The following is a 20,579-nucleotide window of genomic DNA, read 5'->3' on the forward strand; positions in this document are numbered from 1 at the left end:
CATGAGCTTGGAGATTGAAGGAAACGTTTAGGGTAGATACATGAATTGGGCTAGTTCAGAATATAGGTAGTGTTTAAAAAATTATGGGAATGGTAGAAAACATAGATGGAGAAGAGAAGACGGCTCAGGGCCTAGCCCAGATGCCCTCCAGCATGTAAGCTGAGGAAGAACCAGCAAAGAAACTGAGAAGACAAGATGAGGCAAACCAGGAGAGTGTCATGTTCTAGAAGCCTCGCATGGAGGCTGTCTCAAGACCGAAGGAGTGGTCAGCGGCAGCACATACTTCCTGGAGGTCGAATGAGATGAGGGCTGAGGAGTCCTCCTGGGATTTGCAACATGGAGCTTAACGATGCCGTGAAAAGCCATTTCAGGAGGAGCTGGGATGAAAGCAGGTTGGAGTGGGTTGAGGGTGAACGGCTGCTGAGGAAGTGGACACAGCATGTACATAAACACGTATAGAAACAGCTATTTGGGGTCAGGCACGGAGAAGCCAGATACCTCTAGGGCTGCAGTTTTGTTTTGTTTTTTTTGCGGTACACGGGCCTCTCACTGTTGTGGCCTCTCCCGTTGCGGAGCACAGGCTCCGGACGCGCAGGCTCAGCGGCCATGGCTCACGGGCGCAGCCGCTCCGCGGCATGTGGGATCCTCCTGGACTGGGGCACGAACCCGCGCCCCCTGCATCGGCAGGCGGACTCTCAACCGCTGCGCCACCAGGGAAGCCCTAGGGCTGCAGTTTTGATAGTCCTGCACAGTGAAGGGAGAGAAGGGCAGAAGAGTGGGGGGCCTTTGGAAGGAAATTCTTAAACTGATAGAAGATGGAATCTAAGCTGGCCAAGGAAGAAAACGTAAGTCTGGAGGGGCTTGAGTGTGAAGGTGGTGGTGATGCTGCTAATGAGGTCAAGAAATTACTGCACTAGAAGTACTTAAATAAGTGAGCCTGGGAGCCTAGGAGGGTTTGGTCCAGAGTGTTTTAGTAGCGAAGTCCAGGTTTCAGAGACTCTGTGTTCCCCGTGGATGTAACCTTGGGCTGGAGCAAAGGAAATTGCCACTGGAGGTGAAATCGCCATTTAAAGTGAATACAGTCATCCCTTGGTATCCACGGGGCATTGGTTCCAGGCCCTCCCCAGATTCCAAAATCCGCAGATGCTCAAGTCCCTTATATAAAATGGCATAGTGTTTGCATATCACCTGCACACATCCTCCTGTATACTTTAAGTCATCTCTACGTTACTTAAAATACCTAATACTACCTAAATAGTTGTAAATACAATGTTAATGCTGTGTAAAAAGTTGCTGGTACACAGCAAATTCAAGTTTGGCTTTTTGGAAATTTCTGGAATTTGTGTTTTGGAATATTTTTGTTCTGTAGTTGGTTGAATCAGTGAATGTGAAATCTGGGGAAACAGAGTGTTGACTGTACATTGCTAGGGATTTATAGCACTAATTCTCTATAGATTGTCTTGCCTGTAAACTATTACAGGCAAGACAGTACTCAGTATTTTCTAGATGTTGATATATATATCCAGACTCTTAATTATCTTCCCATGATTTTATTATTTTTCTCATTAGAGTCAACTGGAGGAGCTCATTCTAGAAAACAGTGAACTGAAGAAGAGTTTGGATTGTGTACACAAAGACCAGATGGAAAAGCAAGGGAAGATGAGAGAAGAAATAGCTGAATATCAGCTACGGCTTCAGGAAGCTGAAAAGAAACACCAGGCTTTGCTTCTGGATATAAACAAACAGGTAAAAATGTGTGGTCTGGTGACTGGGGGAACTGGAGAGTGTGTTGACCATGGTGATGAGGCATTTTTTCCAAGAAGGTCAGTGTTCTGCATTATTATTATGATGTATAATCCTGTGAACATCCCATCCTATTAAGTTCCCTATCTTTCCACCAGTTACTTGCACATGTCTTATTTTATGACTTGATCTTTTTAAAAATACATTTCCGTCTTGGAGTAGAATAGTAAGGGAGTTGCAAAGACCATTTGAAATGGTCCCCGGATCAGCAGTTTTCTTTTTTGTTTGTTTTCTTTACAATATTTTCACCTGAGCCTCCTGGCTAAAGTAACATTTTTCTGCCTTAGTATGAAATGGAAATCCAGACATATCGAGAGAAATTAACTTCTAAGGAAGAATGTCTCAGCTCCCAGAAGGTGGAGATAGACCTCTTAAAGTCCAGTAAAGAAGAACTCAATAATTCTCTGAAAGTGACCACTGAGATTTTAGAAGAATTGAAGAAAACCAAGGTATGTTCACTTATCATTACTTCATGACTTAGAATGGTTCATACGTCTAACAGTGGTTTTAACAGTATGAAATTAAGTGCTTTCATTTTAATTTTCATGAAAAAAGTTTTTTGTAATCATAAATAATACCATTCATCACTTGTCTGCTGAGTTGTTTTTAAAAATTAGAGGATAGCCTGCAGTTCCATAGCTTGAATAAACTTCATTCATTGCTCAGTGAATCCTTTCAGAGTAGAGGATGTCAGAGACTTCTTGAGATGGATATGAAGAGCAAGCCAATAACAGATCAGGGCAGGCCCCTCCAGGTGTGGATAATAATAATTTGGTGGTGAAAGTCTTGCATGACTGGTCTTCAGGTTCACTGCTGTCACCAAACCCACTTTACCATGGCTTATGGGGAGATCAAGCACTTGGTCAGGTACACGTATGTCTATGTTCTCCTTTTCTTTTCCATGCAAGGACCATAAAACTTTTTTCTTTATAAAAAAAAGGAGGTGAGCCCTCATCTCAGTATTGTGAGACTGTAGAAGGTGCTACAGCAATTCTACCTGGAGAGGGAGGCTGTTTTGATACCCACAAAATTCTCTTCATAAAACGAATACCATCCAGAATGTACAATATGAACCTGGAAAATAAATATTTTTCAGTAAAGGTCAGAAAACTAGGTATAGATTTCTTATGTTTACAGCTCTTATACAATGATCAAGGTGAAGGAAATATACCAGTAAAATACAAACTACGTGCAAAATAACATTAATGATCAATAATGTCCTGGTGCTACAAAATGAGAGATGTTAGGTTTAATAACAAGACAGAAGTAGCTTCAGGTCTAAGTTTTAATTTACTCACTTTCTCCTTTTTTTAATCTTCGACAGTTGTACTGTGGGGAATGTCTATTTATATATATGCCGTGCACAAAATGGTACATGTTAGTTGAGTCTATACAAATCTTATATAATTTTAATGAAGTAGAAGTTGATAGGCATTGCTTTATTTATTTATTTATTTATTTTGGCTGCGCTGGGTCTTAGTTATGGCATGTGGGATCTTCGTGGCAACATGCAAGATCTTTAGGTGTGGCATGTGGACTTCTTAGTTGCGGCATGCGGCTTCTTAGTTATGGCATGCATGTGGAATCTAGTTCCCTGACCAGGGATCGAACCCAGGCCCCCTGCATTGGGAGCGTGGAGGGCTACCCACTGGACCACCAGGGAAGTCCCAGCATTGTTGAAACTGAATTAAATCTATCTCTAATCCAATTACTGTTGGAATCAGAAATAGAAAGTTCTGAAAGTGCAGATTTACTGCAACATTGCTAATAAATTATTTCAAGGTGAAATGTGCGAAGAATGAAATCTACTTGTAACATGAATGCGATGCTCAGGTTCTTCTTTTTTTTTTTTTTTTTAATAGTTTGGTCTGCCTTTATATGTTCATGATCTCTTATCAGAAACTCTTAGAGCTAGATTGTTTTACAATTCTGCATTTCTTAGATATTGCGTAATACAATGCATATGCCACATATTACATAATGTCCCATCAGAATCTTGGGGTAATACTTCATAATCAAATTCATATTTCTACAGCAAAATGTATGAATATTTTTACAAGGTGGGATAAATAAAGGAATAAATTCCTTCGTATCTGTTCAAGTCAAGTTTTGCCTAGAAATCATTTTCAGAGCTTTTTTTTTTGATTTTGCAATTGTGCTTAAGGAACTGTGAACATGTTCTACTGAGAAGTGCTTGATGACATAATTCTGCCACCATTCTATTCACTTTTTGTTTGAGCTGCTATAAAATTTAAATTTGTATTGTAAACCATAATATCATTTGGCCTTAAATTTGTGTTGTGAGCCGTAGTATCACTTGGTGTGACGAAACAAATGCCATCTTAGGTATTGAAATTGTGCAACAGCACAGATCACAAAAGGGAACAATTCTGTCATCTAGAGTGTTTGGCCTACCAAGAATATGTGCACGGACCCTTGGCCCCTACCTCCCGGTGTGATTCCTATTGGATAAACACAGACATAGTGGGCTACTTAATAGGACATTATATTAAGAACTGTGACTGATGCTTGCTGATACTAAGAAAGGGAGTGACAAAACCACAGTGTCTACTGGGGGGACTTAGGACACTGAGCAGAGAAGATGAATTGTTTTGAAAATAATAGTTCTTAAATTTACAGCATATGATTCTTAATTATATCTTATTATTTTTCCATATGCTTATGAAAAGCAATTCAAGGTTTTAAGTGGAATTACTTCTGTTTTGTAGATGGAAAATCTAAAATATGCAGATAAGTTGAAGAAGGAAAACGATCGTGCCCAGGGGAAAATAAAGTTGTTGATCAAATCCTGTAAACAGCTGGAAGAAGAAAAGGAGACGTTGCAGAAAGAGGTATCTCGTCTTGAAGCTGCGCAAGAGAAACAGAAAGCAGGTCGGTGTTAACTGGGTACATCAGTGAACCCAGACTGTTTTCCACTAGTGAATCATACACTTACGGTGTGTCTGCATGGGAAGTGTCGTTAGTGCTCTGTTCTATGACTGCATGCTGATTTTCAGCAGTTAGCCGTTTTCAGCATTTTCCAATTTCAGAATTTTGTGCTTAGCTTGGAGTCATTAATAGGATTCAGAATGAAGCCTGCATTTTCAAAACAGAATTATTGCATCTTCTGTTCTATAAAACATACAAAAAACTGGTAGCCCTTTCTGCTAATGAGCCTTTCCAAGAAGAGTTTTTCATGTGATGTCCATGATGCAGTTCTAATGTAAAGGAAGACTGGCATGTGAGCTGGCATTGGTAATTTATAAACAGCTGATTCTGGTTGTCCTTGGCCCATCCTGGTGGGTCAACTAAATGGAAGGGTTGGGGGCTATATTTTTGGGTATGGAGGTGAAATAAAAAAGAAATGACAACTCTTCCTGCCACTTTTCTCCACGTATGCCCCCAGAATGGAATGCTTTTTCTGTGTGGATAGATGATGGCAAGCATAGTAGAAGTGCCTCTTTTGGACCATACATAAATTGGCACGGGTGGGAGGTCAACAGTCTTGCCTCCTGAGAAGAGTACTCAGAATGGATTGGGGCTCCAGGGAGTGTCTCTAATGGAATCAGTGCCAACCAGGCAGCTATAAGTTACTGAGACCTCTTCCCTTATAGTATCCCTCAAGCCCTTGTCCATCAGATCCTCCATTGCCTCCAAATGGTTTTCAGAACTTCTTTGGCCTTGTCTCGTCACTGGCCATTTCCTATCTCCCAAAGCCATTACAGCAGTGACTTTATATTCTCTTTCGACTTTTACTGTTCATTCCCTTACAATAGAAAGGACGGACGGGAAAATCGGGGATGTAATAAATTAATTCATTTGATGTCATATGATAACTACAAGAAGGTTTGATGGATTGGCTGAAATATGAGTTTGAGATTTTGGTGGGTTATGTTTAAGCTATCCCAATAAGTATGTAACTCACTAGAGTATGTATGTTGATATGATCCCAAACAAGAACTATAAGAACATATACAGATAGACCTTCTGCCACTCTTCCCAAAAATAAAAATCAAGAAGCAAGTCTAAGGTTATCTGCTTGCTGATGCCCAGTGTTAATCAGAGAAGCGTCAAGTTACAAATGATGTGTCGCTTTATTTTTGACAGGTACTGTTGTGGATGCTAATGTTGATGAATTAATGACCGAGATGAAAGAACTGAAAGAAACCCTTGAAGAAAAAACCAAGGAGGCAGACGAATACCTGGATAAATACTGTTCCCTGCTTATAAGCCATGAGAAATTAGAGAAAGCCAAAGAGATGTTAGAAACACAGGTTGCCCGTCTGAGTTCACAACAATCTAAACTTAATCTTCGAAGTTCTCCTTCGCTGAATTCAGTTGTTCCAGGACCATCCCCAGTCCCTTCTGCTACTGAAAAGAAGTTATCATCTGGCCAAAATAAAGCTTCAGGCAAGAGGCAAAGGTCCGGTGGGATTCGGGAGGATGGGGGAGAAACCACACCTTCTACACCAGAGAAATTTTCTAAAAAAAGCAGGAAAGCAGTCAAAAGTGGTATTCACCCTGCAGAGGATGCAGAAGACGCTGAGCCTGAGCCAGAGGGACTTCCAGAAGTTGTAAAGAAAGGTACTCATAATTCAAAAAGGATTTGTGTTCTTTTGAAAGTGCTCATAAAAATTCACATACAAAAAGACAGAAGCATTTATTTTTTAGGTTATTGCGTAACAGTACTCATTGACCTTCAGAAGCAGTAGTCCACCGTTAAATTGGTAAGGCATATACTTTCTTTTCTGTCATGAGAGAATGGCTAAGATCTAATTACTCATGTCACAGTATCAAAAGTACTAGGAGATTTGAAAAATGGCTGTCAAAAACCTGTTTAGAAAGAGGCATTTCTGTGTTGAAAAATCCCCAAGTCAAAGACACCCTTCGAGCTTTCCCACCTTCAGTCCTGTGTGACCCCCAGGTAGTGGGTGAGCTAGAGGATGGGCCTGATGATGCTGGACCCCTGGCTGAAGCCACTTACCACTTTTTTTTTTTTTAAACCCACTGGTGCTCCAAGTGCGGCCCAGAGATTGGGGCCAGTCTAGGAACTTTTGTTACTGCTCCATGATCAAAACAATGTATAGAAATCAAGAGTAAGAGTTTGAAATTTTCATAGCCCTTTGCTATTGTTGCAACATTCAAGCACATAATCAGTTCTCTATTAGATTCATTCTTATTGTACTATACAAAAGTATCATTCCACAGCAGATGGGAAATTACTTCCCACCCCTCCCCCGCAAAATATCAAAACCAATTTTTTGCCATAGATAGTTTGAGAAGCACTGCTCTGAGTAACTCTAGGCTTTAGGAAATCTAACCCCTAAATAGTTAGCTATCTCTTTCTCGTTTCTGTTTTTTATTTGTAGTTAAAGGGTTAAAAACAAAGCAAAACCACATGCTGCTGTAGTTACTGTAGTTACTTTAATGCTGTGTGTGACATGCTTTCTTTAAGTATCCTTGGCATTGCCCTTCACCTCTCAGTCATCACAGGTCCTGTCAGTTCCCTCTGTGGAAGGAAATGATGAGTGCAGAGCAAGGTCAAATCTCTCCTCCCACATAGTTTTTCTGCCTGAGAGTAATTACCTCAAGTAGCTGCTACCATTTCACATTTTCCTCCTTTCAACAAGAGCAGACCTTTTCTTTTATCTCTTTCCTTTCCATTTCACCCATTGTTTCCTCCTCTAATCCAAATCTTACAGGAAGGCCTGCTGGTGTGTTCTTCTTAGAAAAGTGCGAGTTAAGACATCCACATAAAAGAAGCAGGAAAAATTTTTTCTGTTTAATGTTATTTTCCCCATGTGGTTTCTTACGTTTCTAATAAGAAAAAAACCTGTTAGTGATTTATTCAATTTGATGACTCCAGGGTAACTATGAATAAAGTGTGTCCATTGTCCACTGTGGCTAGGAGAAAGTGTTTTCGGAGGCACCCTTATCCTTGTTCAAACTTTACCTAGTGAGTAGTACTCCCACCGTAGATAGAATTGGAGCCAGCAGTGTTGACAGGCAGCTTTTTGCCTTTAGGGTTTGCCGACATCCCAACAGGAAAGACTAGCCCATACATCCTGCGGAGAACAACCATGGTGACAAGGACCAGCCCCCGCCTTGCTGCACAGAAGTTAGCACCATCCCCACTAAGTCTCGACAAAGAAAATCTCGCTGAGACCTCCAAACCAACAGCTGGTGGCAGCAGATCACAAAAGGTAAACTACTGTGAACATGTATCTGCTGTTTGAAATCCAGGAAATGACAGCGTTATCTGGGCAAGGGTTTGGCACTGCGCCCTCTGACTCAGGAGCTCTTCAAAGTCTGACCTTCCCCCTGGGGTATAAAGAAGTCAGTAGTGAGGAAAGTAGCGAGCAGATGCGAGGATAAACATCACATTACCCTGCCGCACAATCTTGTCCTTGACCCAGCGGGCCACTTATAAATTGTTTGGCGGGAATTGGCGTTGTTAGATCAGAGCTCAGAGGGTCTGTAAGAAAGTTTCGGGCAGTACCACTGAAGGATTTGGCATGGGTACTGGTCATTGCTTGCTTCACAGTTTTCCCTCTCACCCATCTGCCCCCCAGCTGCTGACTCTTTGTGTTTCATTATTCCTTTACTTTCTACAGAAAGCACATATTTCAGTAGATATCTGGAGAAAGTAGCTCTGTTTATGGATGTCTCTAGTTTGATTGTTGAGGGTAGGGAGGTCTGGGATCTTAGGGACCTCTCTGCACCTTGCAAACAGCCCAGTCACATTATTTAAAGCATAGAGGATATTTGCTTCACAGATCTTTGTCCCATTACAATAATCCATACCAGCATCTACCACTTATGTATGCAAAGTATATGTATTTTATGGAACTCAAGTTTTATTTTCTTATTTTATTGTACTCTCCTAATAAGTAGTATTATAAAAGGAGGAAGAAAGTAAGACTTACGAAGATTGAACCTGCCCAGTAACACCTACTCTCTCTCTCAGCTCCAGTCTTGATCTTTTCCCATTGTTTCTCAAACTAGGGATTGCAGGAATCTTGTTGGAAGTTTCTAGAATGGCTCACAGATTTTTTTTTTTTCAATGTCGTGATTTTACTTTGATTGCTTACTTGTCAGAGTTTAAGTATTCAGTGATTACCTTGAACCAGCCAACAAAGCTTTGAAAGTGTAGTAACCCTATTTGTGTAATGTAGTAATTCTTAAGTGGGCAGGCATGCTCCTCAGTAGGATTTTAGACACCGAATACAAAGACACTGGTGATTAGTTGCATCAAAGCAAGAACATATATGCACATGTTTGCTATGTTGATGTATAAGGGCTTTAAGGATTAAGGAATTTATGCCTACTATTAAGTTTGTTCATAACTTACATTATAATAAAAATTTGATTAACTCAGGAGTGAGGAAGAAGGGTCTGAGGTTTTCTTTCACTTATTAAAATGGGCCCATTCATGACTTGTATTAGAAATATTCTACTGTTTTGTGCAAATTTCTTCCCCATCCCCACCCCTCCACCCACCTTTTATCTTTTTTTTTTTTTCCCTCACTCACTCACTCACTCACATTTGGATTTAACTCTTGGATGCTGGTAGCAATAGAACACTGAAGAGTGCACTGGAGTAGGTCCTGACTTTCCAAGGGACAATAAGAACAGCTTCTTTTCCATAAAGTAACTAGCACCTTTAAAGAGTGAAGCTTCCAGGTTTGACTAAAGCTATTAACCACAAGCTAATTCCTGAAATGAAGTATTTGGCTCTTTTAAAACAGGAAATCATGATACATAGGTAGTACCCTGTACGTCCTGCTATTTCACGGCAGCTCACTTTACTGTAACTACTCGCCTAAATATCTGCCTTCTGAGTTCCAGTATGACTTCTGCGATGTTCCTGGTTATGTTTACAGTTTACCTGTGTCCTCATGTCTAGTAGAGATATTTGTTGAATGAATGGAGCTGTGAATGTTCTGAAGTGATTGCAATAATAGATGTTTAAAGGTGTGTTAGGAAATCACCTCATGAAATCATCATATGGGTCATTTTTCCCTTCTTTTATGAGGAATTGATGTTATTTAAAGCAGTTTCCATGTGGAGTTTAGACTTACTATCTAAGAAAGAGAGCTTTGCACGCTAGGGGGCCTGCTCTCCACGCTGCTGTCGCATCTGCTGAGGACAGAGCAATAACCATGGTTGCCTGCAGACTTGTGTGCTTGCTTTAGCTACAGGCTGCAGTAGGCACCAGTGGTTATGCATTGCTAAGCAATTTTGTGCACTTGTGCACATGAATGGAGGGTGGTTCCTCTTGAAAGAAGGTTATAGGGGACTTCATGATTAGATGTAAGCCTTTGAAACCCGGCCTATTGATTTTTTTAAATATATATAAATTTAATTATTTTATTTATTTTTGGCTGTGTTGGGTCTTCGTTGCTGCATGTGGGCTTTCTCTAGTTGCGGCGAGCGGGGGCTACTCTTCGTTGCGGTGCGCAGGCTTCTCATTGCGGTGGCTTCTCTTGCTGCGAAGCACGGGCTCTAGGCGCATGGGCTTCAGTAGTTGCGGCACGCGGGCTCAGTAGTTGTGGCTCACGGGCTCTAGAGCACAGGCTCAGTAGTTGTGGTGTATAGGCTTCGTTGCTCCGCGGCGTGTGGGATCTTCCTGGACCAGGGATCGAACCCGTGCCCCCTGCGTTGGCAGGCGGATTCTCAAACACTGCGCCACCAGAGAAGCCCCAGCCTATTGATTTTTAATTTAATTCAGCATTTTCTGAATCACCTTATAAAATGCTTGCCTCATCTGTTGAGCATATTTCATCATTCAGTTTGAAAAAAGAGAGTTGCTTAGAAACTTGGGATTATGAGCCTTTGCCTGAAGTCATTGGCTGAGTGTTGAGAGATTTCCTAGATCGTTTAACGGAAGCTTTAGTGACATCTGACAAGTTCAAAGGGGAACATGGGTAAAATGCGGATTAGGTGAGGATCACTCTCTGTTATGTCTCTGGGATGAATAAGCCCAGAGCTCCCAGTTTGCTGGGAACAAGGGAGTTGTGATTGTGTGTAAACTTGATCTGAATCTAGGGTTGGTAGTCAGCTCCAGAGGACCGTCCACTAATTGTAGAAGATGATGGTGAGGCCGTCACCACAGAGTCGGTCAGCAGTTTCGTGGGGTCTTAGCTATTTTTCCTACTAATGAGATTCATTTCCAATGAGCCATTTGCATACCTGCCCTCTCCCCACTGTGGCTGCAGACAGTTTGTAAGACAGTCAGGGTATGGGTGCACTTAATAGCTTAAGTACCTGGTAAGTCCGACCTCACCTAGTTATGGGTGAGTCTGAGGCTAACTAACCAACATGAGGATCAAATCCATAGTGTAAACTCTGATCACCGGCTACAGTTTCATCAATTCAGAATCAAAGAAATTGAGTCTAGAGGGGGAGGCCAAAGGGTGGGCTTTGGCTATTTAATTGGGTTTCAGGAATTGAGTAGCTTAAATTCTCTTTCCCCAGCTTGATCTCTCCATCCCCCTGCTTTAATGGTGAATCTAAAGGTTTGATTCTCCTGCAGCTGTTGGGTTCAAGGGAAGTGTGTTTTTGTATCACTTTCTACTTTAAAAAAAAAAAGAGGAAAAGAAAAAGGAGTGCCAGTAAAACTCTGGTTTTTTTTCCTTCAACTTTCCATGGACAGTAATTTTCCATTAAGTCCTAATCCTTCAAGGCTGCTCCTTTTAAATGTCCTGCACATCCTCTGAGGTAGAGGCAAGCTTTCCAGGGATCTGATCTGTCGGCCAGATTTACTGTGTTTTCTGTAATGAAGAGTATTTAGCTGCCTTTTAAGACCACGTACTTCCTATGGAAAGAATATAAACGGGGAAATAATTTCCATTCTTTCTTCTTACTGCTTCAGAAGGAGGTCACCGGCAGTCCGTTGCACAGGGAGTGACGTGTCCCATAGCCGCTTATCAGGCTTGGTCCTGAGCACGTTTGTGCTGAGCACCCTTGTTAAGAGTCCTTCCTCTTTCTCTTTTACAAATCTTCCTACCTGAATTGTCTACTCTTGCCTTTCACTTTGGTTAAGTGACGTTTTTTCTGTGCTTCGTCTGTCGTGCTCTTCTTTCTCTTTCCCGACCCCATATCTTTTTTCGCTACCATGGAAACCTCAAAAATATCTCGACTTTACCAGCTACCCTGCCCTTTCATCTACTTCTTAAAGTCTCGCATTTTTGAGATTCCCTCTTTCTCTTAAAAGGCAGGACATCAGAAAGGGAATTTACTTTTTTCTGGACTTTATTATTAGATAGCTGCCCTTCTGCCATAAACCAAATATGGGAATAAAACAACAATGTAAGGGGAATGATTAAAATGCTGGTATGTGAGGAAGAGGTTCTAGGTCTTTTAAATGTTGTAAGTAAAGCTTCCACTCTATGAAGGTGGTATTACTCATTTGTAATACGTTCATTTGAATGACAGCAGGGGCTCAGTTAAGATAAATGGAAGCTGCTTTGGGTTCTTATTTAGGCAAATATTGAATGTTTGCCAGGTAGGCATATTCTGGGCACTATGCATGCAAAGGTAAAGAGGACATAGTCTTTGCCCTCGAAGAGCGTACCTTCTGACCTGAGAATGTCATACTGGCCTTGGGAGTGAGTTTGCGGCCGTCAGAGGTGTCAAGGGAAGCTTGCAAGGCGGCTGGCTGGTCAGAGGTTGTGTCCGACTCTTCTCTCTAGCTTCTCTGTTAGATGGGGGCCTGTTTTTGGGGAAGAAGAAATAGTAAAACTGTGTACAACTCCTAGAAGAAGAATTTAACTTCAAATTTGGTGATCTAAGTGCTTGATTTTTCATGTTGTAGAAATGTGAATGTGATTTAAACCTCTAACAACGACGCTTGTGTTGCAGGTCAAGGTTACTCAACAGAGCCCAGTGGATTCAGGCACTGCCCTCCGAGAACCCACCACCAGATCTCTCTCCATCAGTAACCTTCCTGAGAGAAGTTCGGCTGACAGCCCCAGGGAGGGCCTGAGGGCCAAGCAAGGCCGGCTGGCTCCCAGCCCAGAAGCTGGCCCCGAGTCCAAGGGCAGTGAGAACTGTAGGGTCCAGTAGCAGAGCCCTTGTGTGTCAGCACCCCTGGAAGGTGGCTGTAGTTGAATAGAAGGCAGTGTGTCTGTGGGGTTTTTCTTTATTCAGGGAGCACATTATCAGAGGGAAGAAAACAATTCCTTATAAAGCTAAATATGTTGGACTCTTTAGATCTCCCCTGTATAACAGTTAGAAAAGTTCGGAAGCACTGATTACCTCTTCATTGATATTCCTCTTCTGTAATGTATGATAGTCCTGTATAAAGCTTTTTGGTAATGTTAACACAAATGGCAAGCACTATATAACAACTCCTGTTTTTATGCGGATTTTTACACTAAAAAATTGCAAAACATTTTTTACTTGCAACAAACAGCTCCCAGAAAAATGTAAACTTGCCTTATGGTATTTCCTTGGTATAGTGTTAAGCATAAAATAATTTTAGATCAAGAATTTCTTTGAGTTGAGTAAAACAAAAGAAAACAATGTTATATGTGTTCAAGGAAAACATGCGCACAAATACATATGTGGGTGTGTCCCTCCTCTTCCAATGTGTTTTCTAAATCTTGGCTTATATAACCTGTACATATTTGTGTGTGGGGTAGTGGGAGTTGTGTGTTGATTTCCAATTAGCCTGGTTGCAGACTCCTCAGAGGTGTAGCATATCGAGTTTTCTGTCATCGTGCTGTTTCTGTTGAAGACCAATTTGTTGTAGTATTTTGGTATGCATTCTGATAAATGGTGATCTTCTATTAAAATATGGCATATTTTCTATTAAAAAATTCACCTTTGTTTTCTGTAAAAATGATTCCTAAATATAAATATACTATGAACTTTGGTACCATTTCTTGCTAACTTCACCAGCCTCTTATAATAGTAAAAATGTTTTAACAACCGATATTACTATATTTAGTGAATGTATTCAGTTATATTAAAAGACGTGATTTGGAATATGGGTCATGAAGATTATGTAGGCATATAATATGTCCAGCCAGCGCTTAGCACATTGTGTGTACCCATTAAATCCCATCAGCAAGGATACAAGTACGTGGTATTTTCCAGCTCATTTACGGATGACAGGGTTTTGAAAATATGCAGGCATTATGAGCCATATCAATTCCAAAAACTTTGGAACAAGTCCTTGTGTCCTTGAATCGGGGTAAAGATGTTCCAGGACATGAGCTAGTAAAAGATAATTTGCTCTTGACTTCCAGTTCAGATTGATGTGTAAACCTTGACAAATACTATCATTTATATTTTAAAATTGTCCTTTGCTAGATGGCCTCTATGGTTGGATAATGCTTCAATAATATTAAGCTACTTAGTATTCATCCACTGAAAGTGGTATCCTGACTTTCCTCCTGTTTTTTCTGTTGCTCGAGGTTGTGGTCTGGTGCAATATCCTTATCATAAATCATCCCAAGGCTGCCATGTGCTCAAGGGCATGGCCCAGAGTAGACATTGCTGGGATCAGGCCATCGGCTTTATTGGCTGTCTCCAGTTTTTGGAAGATTCCACTCAATAGGTCTGGCTGGGCGGTTTGGTGAGTCCTTGAAAGCATCTTCATCTTTTCCTAGGTGAACTGTAGTTGCTGTTCCTTGTTATAGGAAGTACTCAGCATGCCTTCCATTTTCAGAATTGTAGAGAATTGTTCACAGTCTTATAAATGGACAGCAAGGACATTAAATATTCTTTTCCTTGAGCTAATAATACTTGTTACCCTAGGAGCTGAGCTGCATATAGGATGAAAACTAAATACACTACAGTCCCAACTCTGAAGTACCTCATAAGCCAGGTGAGTCACAAATAAGATCCCAGCTGAAAAATCATGGGGAAATAACCAAGTCCAGAGATCTAGGGATTTGATTCTCATCTGTTCAAAGAGGGACTTGGTTGAGATGATTTTTCCCTCTTGAATATTCTGTAGGAATTGAGATGGCCCTTTGTGTTGTTGGGAGTTATCAGGAGTCCAAAGGGACTATGCTCTCCCTCCCACTTCTACTCACATAAGCTGCCTTCCCTTTAGAGGAAGGGGCTTCACGCTAAGTTCACTGACTAGAGAGAACACTGAGGGAATAGAACGTGGGTAGCTTCAGAAGAACCAGGCCGTTCGTTCTAATTAGAAAAGACTGAGGACCTGAAACTAGCATCCTACCTCCAGGTAGAGCTATGTATCTAATGGCACTATTTACACGAGCTATGGCTCAGCTACTTAAAACACAGTGTGGAAAATTATAGTCATTTCGCATGTTTGCTCAAACCTTACACCTTTGTGAGGTAGACATTAGGATCTCCATTTCATAGGCTAACATTAAGTAAGAGACACGGAGCTTCTGACTCATGTCTGGAGAGAGCTTGTTAATAATAACAGTGTGTCTCACAACAAGCTTGCAAAACGGGGATTATACTTATTGGATAAAAGATGATGTAGGCTCAGACAGTTGAAGTATTTCAACCATGGTGTTCGTGAACATAGAGCCCACTTTATTTCTTGTTTATATTGTGCCTCTCTAGGAGCAGTCTGTTCCAGAATAATTCTGATAGCACAAATATTCCTGTGATAGAAGTAGCTTTTCCTCTCTGTGCAATGGAGATGTCCTTCAGTCTAGGATGATGGCATCTGACTTGTGTTACCTATTGAATTTTCAAAATCATAAAATGAGACAAGCTATAAATTTCAGCTTCTAAAAATTGTAACTACTAACTCAGTGCATAAGCACTATTTATTTAAATAAAAGCAAATCTTTTTAAAGAGTCTGTTGGAAAACTTGAAAAATCTAAAGATTTGTAAGGCTTTGAATATGCAAGTTTAGTATAATGTAGATGTTAAAAGTCAGGTGTCAGAATGCCTGGGCTCCCCAAGTGACCTTGGGCCAAGTTTGACCTTCACTATGCCCCAGTTTCTTCTGGTAGAATTGGGAATAATAATAATACTCCTGACGTTGTCATGATAATTAAATTAATCGGTTACTATTTAACTATACATAGGATTTTGCACTCTGTTGGTTATTCTGTATACATATAATTAGAAAATTTTTAAAATTGCAGTTTACAATTGTTAGATAAATCTTTTCATCCAACACTACACATTAATTTCAGATGAAGTTCTGTCCTACAAAATTCTCACCATTCTCAAAACCACTAATGCTTGTTTTGCAAATGAGTTTAATCACTGTAGAATTGTTCATATCATTCAGTTACTGATCTTGCAAATGTACTGTCCACTGGTTTTGGTTTTTCTTTGGTTGGCTCATTAAAAATACCCAAAGAAAACAGTTGCTGCAATTTTAATTACAAATGAGTTGTGTTGCTGAAGTTCATATAAACTGACCATTTGGAACTCAAAATACATTTCTTTATAGAAACAACATTGCCAATTGTGCCTAATTCAAGCTTAGAAAGTTAATTGAGTTCACACATAATATATTAAAAATGGGAATTACTTTTGTTTCAACTATCAGAACCTCCACTTATAGCATTGTTTTACTGGAAAAATATATTTTAAGCATTGAGTTACCAGAAACTCATTTTTCTACCCCTCAACCATTTTTATAGTGTGTTCCACCCTTCCCATCCTGTGGTGTTGGACAGGAATTTTCTAGTGGTTTCTGGAGAGTAATAGGTGCGCAGATTCCTGTCTGCCACATTTCTAGCAGCAGCCTGTCCCGGTATGAAAGGGAAAAGGACGGCTTTTATGTTGATTCTGATGCTGCAGGTAAGGTCTGTCCTGTGTAATGCTGATGTATTTATGTGTGTAGATATAAGTGGTATGTTCTATTGATGTTTTAGAAAATCACGAGGAAACACGCATATCCCCAAAGTTCATACATTTTTGTTGACTTGCAGATTGAGTTCCAGCACAGAAAATGCCACCAGCCCTCATCCCCTCAAAGTAAAGAATGTGGGAGGTGAATAAGATGACAGTTCTTTGTTGTTCCTCTCCTCTAGGACGCCTTGAGGATGATCATAGGGTAATGTTTACATGCATAAAAATACCAGATTTGTCAAGCCGAATCCTTGCAGTTTCAAATGCTTTGTCTTATTTGATATTTAATAATCTTGTGAAGTGGGTCCTATTTTGCCACTCAAGAAGACACCCAAAAAGGTTATTAAGTTTGTGGCAAAACAAAACTGAGGTTCTAGACTCGATCTCCAGTCCAAGGCTCCTCATATATTACCTTACACCCCTCAGTAGAGAGGAAAGAGGCCAAGAAGCTAACTACCAGCCTGATAAGTTCTTTTTAGGTTCCTATTCTGAACCCAGTGGGGGGAGTTTCCTTTTTTTTAGGGCTTAGGACAACTCCGCACCTAAGGAAAATGTGCTTTACTTAACCCTTAGTTAGAGATGGTTTCCAGCAAAAGTTACACTGCTGTAATCATAGGGAATTCCACTTCTTCCCGCTTCGAATTTTTCCCCAATGCTGCTTCCTTCCCCCAAGGAGGCAGGAAAATGGCAGCTTTCCACAGTTACAGACTTTTTAGGGAAACATTGAGATATTTCTGAGTTTTAAATGTGAGCCGATCCACTGGGTGTTGAAATCACAGCTGTGTTATCTAATAACGTGTGCTGGCTGAGAGCCCACTCCTTCCTGCTAGACCTTGGGCAGTCCGCACGAGGGTTTAACTTGTCCTGGATGCCACCTGCCTGTTGTTTTAATGGCCATCTTCTTGGACGTGGGCCAGCAGAGGGTCATGAGGGCGCCCTGTGTCAGCCCACAATGCTTTGTCTCCCCTACGCTATTATTTATGGTCAGCCCATAGCTTATGCCTTCACAGCAGGCTGGTGGTCATTTCCCTCCAAATCATAGCCATGTGGGGAGGGAAAGAAGTGTTACTGCTGATTTGTAAACAGGTGACTATTTTCCTTTGAAAATAGCCACGACTTGGAGCAGGTTAAGTGAGTTACATCTTGGCTTTGCCCAGTTAGGTTCTTTCAGAGGTTTGGGTATTCGGCTTATGAGACAAGTTGAAATACCAGACGTTCATGGACTTGCATATAACAGATTTTAAGGGCAGAGCTAATGAATGGAAGATACCCATCATTCCTAGAAGTTAAAACAAGTTCTCACTGAGAAGATTTACTGCAGATTCCATTTACCAATATGCTGTTATAAAAACCAGAAGCCCAAATTAGCATCCTAAATCTCATTCCAACATGTATAACAAAATTAGAATTTTTAGAATTTTTTCCTCCATGAGGTTGTCATAAACTCATTGAAGAAGAGAATATATTGGTTTGCAAAGAGTCTCACACTGATCTTCCAAATGTGGCATGCGTTGTAGTCAATGAAGAATTCTTTTTTTAAAACCAAATTCAGCCAGTTAAAAATAAAATTATCCCCAGACAGAAAAGATGGTTGATTGCCTACTCAGCTGTCACTGCCACTTTCTTTCCTGCCAATAGAACTCGCTTTTGTTCAGATGCTGGGCAGCATTTGCTCAGGAAATGTGGCCCCGCTCACAGGGAAGGAACGAAATTGGGATAAGCCAGTTTGGGTCATTCCATTCTCTTTTGTCAGTGATTGGTTATGCTGACCACCCTGCAGTAACCAATTCTGAGACCAGAAATAAAACATTTCCAAAACACAGATGCCAGGTCAGAAAGGTGGGTCACTGATAACTACGTTAAGCCTCTGAACCAACCTTGGGTTTCTTGTCAAAAATAAGCTGTGATTTTTTAAAGCAACTTCCGGTAGGAAATTCTGTTACTTCACCCACAAGCTTCCTGATATAATTGCAAAGCCCGTTTTCTGGGTTTTTGTTAGTCCATCCCTACACTCTTTATCTTTTCTTTGAGTCTGGCCTGCTACCTGAGCAAGAGAGCTCTTTGAAACCCATATGCTTAACAATCTTACTCCCTCCAGGTCTGTCATGAAAAGCAATTCTGCTTGGATTGACACAGGGCACCTGTCTGAAACCTAAATTACACAGGGGAGGACGTGAAGAAAGTACATAATGTCCTAATGCCTATTAATGCCCACCTTGAAAGTCATTCATTATTCTGCCTATTGTGATTTTTCTTAACATCAGGTAACTAAAATAGCTACAAGTCCAAAAATAAAATGACTTTTGGGGCATCCATAACTTCTATTATAATAATATGGTTTAATTATCTGGGTTTTCCTTATCATTTTGAAGATGAAGAAATTGAGATCCTGAATAAGAAATAGTTTTCTCTGCCTCCCACACTTTGTCCTAAAATCTACATTCCAGCTACTCAGAATGGTGCTTTTAAAAAATAGAGCATGGGAATAATATTTACAGTTTTTTTTTCTCTAGAAATGATCATTCACAGCACTGGAAGGAACAGCAAGTTTGAACCACATCAAGAAAATCGGATCTTGAGTTCTACGAGGGTCAAATATCCCTTCATTCTGTCCCAGCCTTAAAGACCAGGGGATTTCACTAGGAAAACCCGGTAGGGAAGCCATGATTAGGGTGCCAGCTGCAGAGAGATATACGTGTGTACGTGTTAATGGAATAGTTACGGGGACAGACACACAGAGTATGAACACTCAGTGTTTCTGGTGACAGGCTCACAGAAGCTCTCTACTTTCCTCACCAGGCTTTTCCCCCAAGCCAACACCCACACTCGAGCAGCTTCTGTGTGCTCTAGGACTTCTCTCTTAGTAGCTCCCAAACATGGCTGTGGGTACCTTTTATACAATTAGGGCTTTAGATTTAAAAAAAAATCCTCAGATAGAACCTGTCAGAATTTTAAGACCTTCTCCTTCTCCCATACTCCTCTTCATATGTACAAACTACATCCTTGTTTGATTCAATTTATGAAAATCAGAACAAAATCAGAGTATGAATATCATACTTTCCAAATAATTCCCAAGCATTCCCTTTAAATGACAGTGGATGGGAGCCCTACCATATTGCTTTGGGGACAATTAACCTCTTGACAGAAAGACTGAGTTTTAGAGAGAGATTTAATAGTGAGGTTTGTTAGAGGGTCACACCCACCGAAGATCAAGTAGGAGGAATACAAATGAAGAATCTGCAGTGGTCACTGCAAAAGTGAAATATCTTTTAAGTCAGTGTGATAGTAAAAGAGAATTTCAAGAACAGAAGGAAATACCATCTGTAAACTCACCCTAACTCAAAAATTATTTTTATCAGAAATAATAGAGATATTGAGAAGACATTTTTTTCTCATGTAACTTTTCAAGACACATCAACAGAGAAGGGTTGTTAACCACACTCATCCTAGTTAGATAGCTATCCATTAGGGTTTCTTCTCAAGTCTGTGTTTATTGTTATATATTTTTTAAGTTCAAAAAGATAAACACTTAAAAAAGTCTTTTGTTTTCTGGTTTCATACATGAAGTGTCCCCTTTAACTGGTTTCTAGTCTCCAAAATAATTTTTGAAATGATTGAGGTAAATGAGCCCTGGGGCTTAAGATTGGTTGGCTTAGATACCATAATCATCTCACGGTAATTGATAATATATTATTGATGGTGATGATCAGGAAATGCTGAGAGATGGACAGTGAGGGAGGAGAACAAAGATGGGAAGGAGGAACATTGAGCAGCTGGGAAGAGAGATGGGTGGGAAAGGAATGAAGTTTGGGGATCGGAACAACCCAGAGAACATTAGATGTTTTACAGTCACAATTCAAGAATTGGAAGTTCGATTGTCTTGTGAGGACTGCTAATCCCAGGTCTGAGCAGACCTTGAAACTCCATCTCACAGCTATTGCCTGCCAACGTCCTTATTTTACAACCACGA

At 40.6% G+C, this 20,579-nt stretch overlaps 1 protein-coding gene across 1 annotated transcript in view; it reads left to right on the forward strand.

Moving 5' to 3' along the window:
- CENPF (centromere protein F) overlaps positions 1-13,599 on the forward strand; it is a 101,565-nt gene extending 87,966 nt beyond the window's left edge. The window contains exons 15-20 of the mRNA XM_079900158.1: positions 1,570-1,746; positions 2,091-2,252; positions 4,533-4,695; positions 5,911-6,387; positions 7,828-8,006; positions 12,667-13,599. Of these exons, the coding sequence (XP_079756284.1) occupies positions 1,570-1,746; positions 2,091-2,252; positions 4,533-4,695; positions 5,911-6,387; positions 7,828-8,006; positions 12,667-12,870 (1,362 nt within the window). The 3' untranslated portion in view covers positions 12,871-13,599. The remainder of the gene's footprint in view (positions 1-1,569; positions 1,747-2,090; positions 2,253-4,532; positions 4,696-5,910; positions 6,388-7,827; positions 8,007-12,666) is intronic.
- The last annotated feature ends 6,980 nt before the right edge of the window (positions 13,600-20,579 follow it).

The sequence above is a fragment of the Stenella coeruleoalba genome, assembly GCF_951394435.1.
Source record: "Stenella coeruleoalba genome assembly, chromosome: 1".
Classification (NCBI taxonomy): Eukaryota; Metazoa; Chordata; class Mammalia; order Artiodactyla; family Delphinidae; genus Stenella; species Stenella coeruleoalba.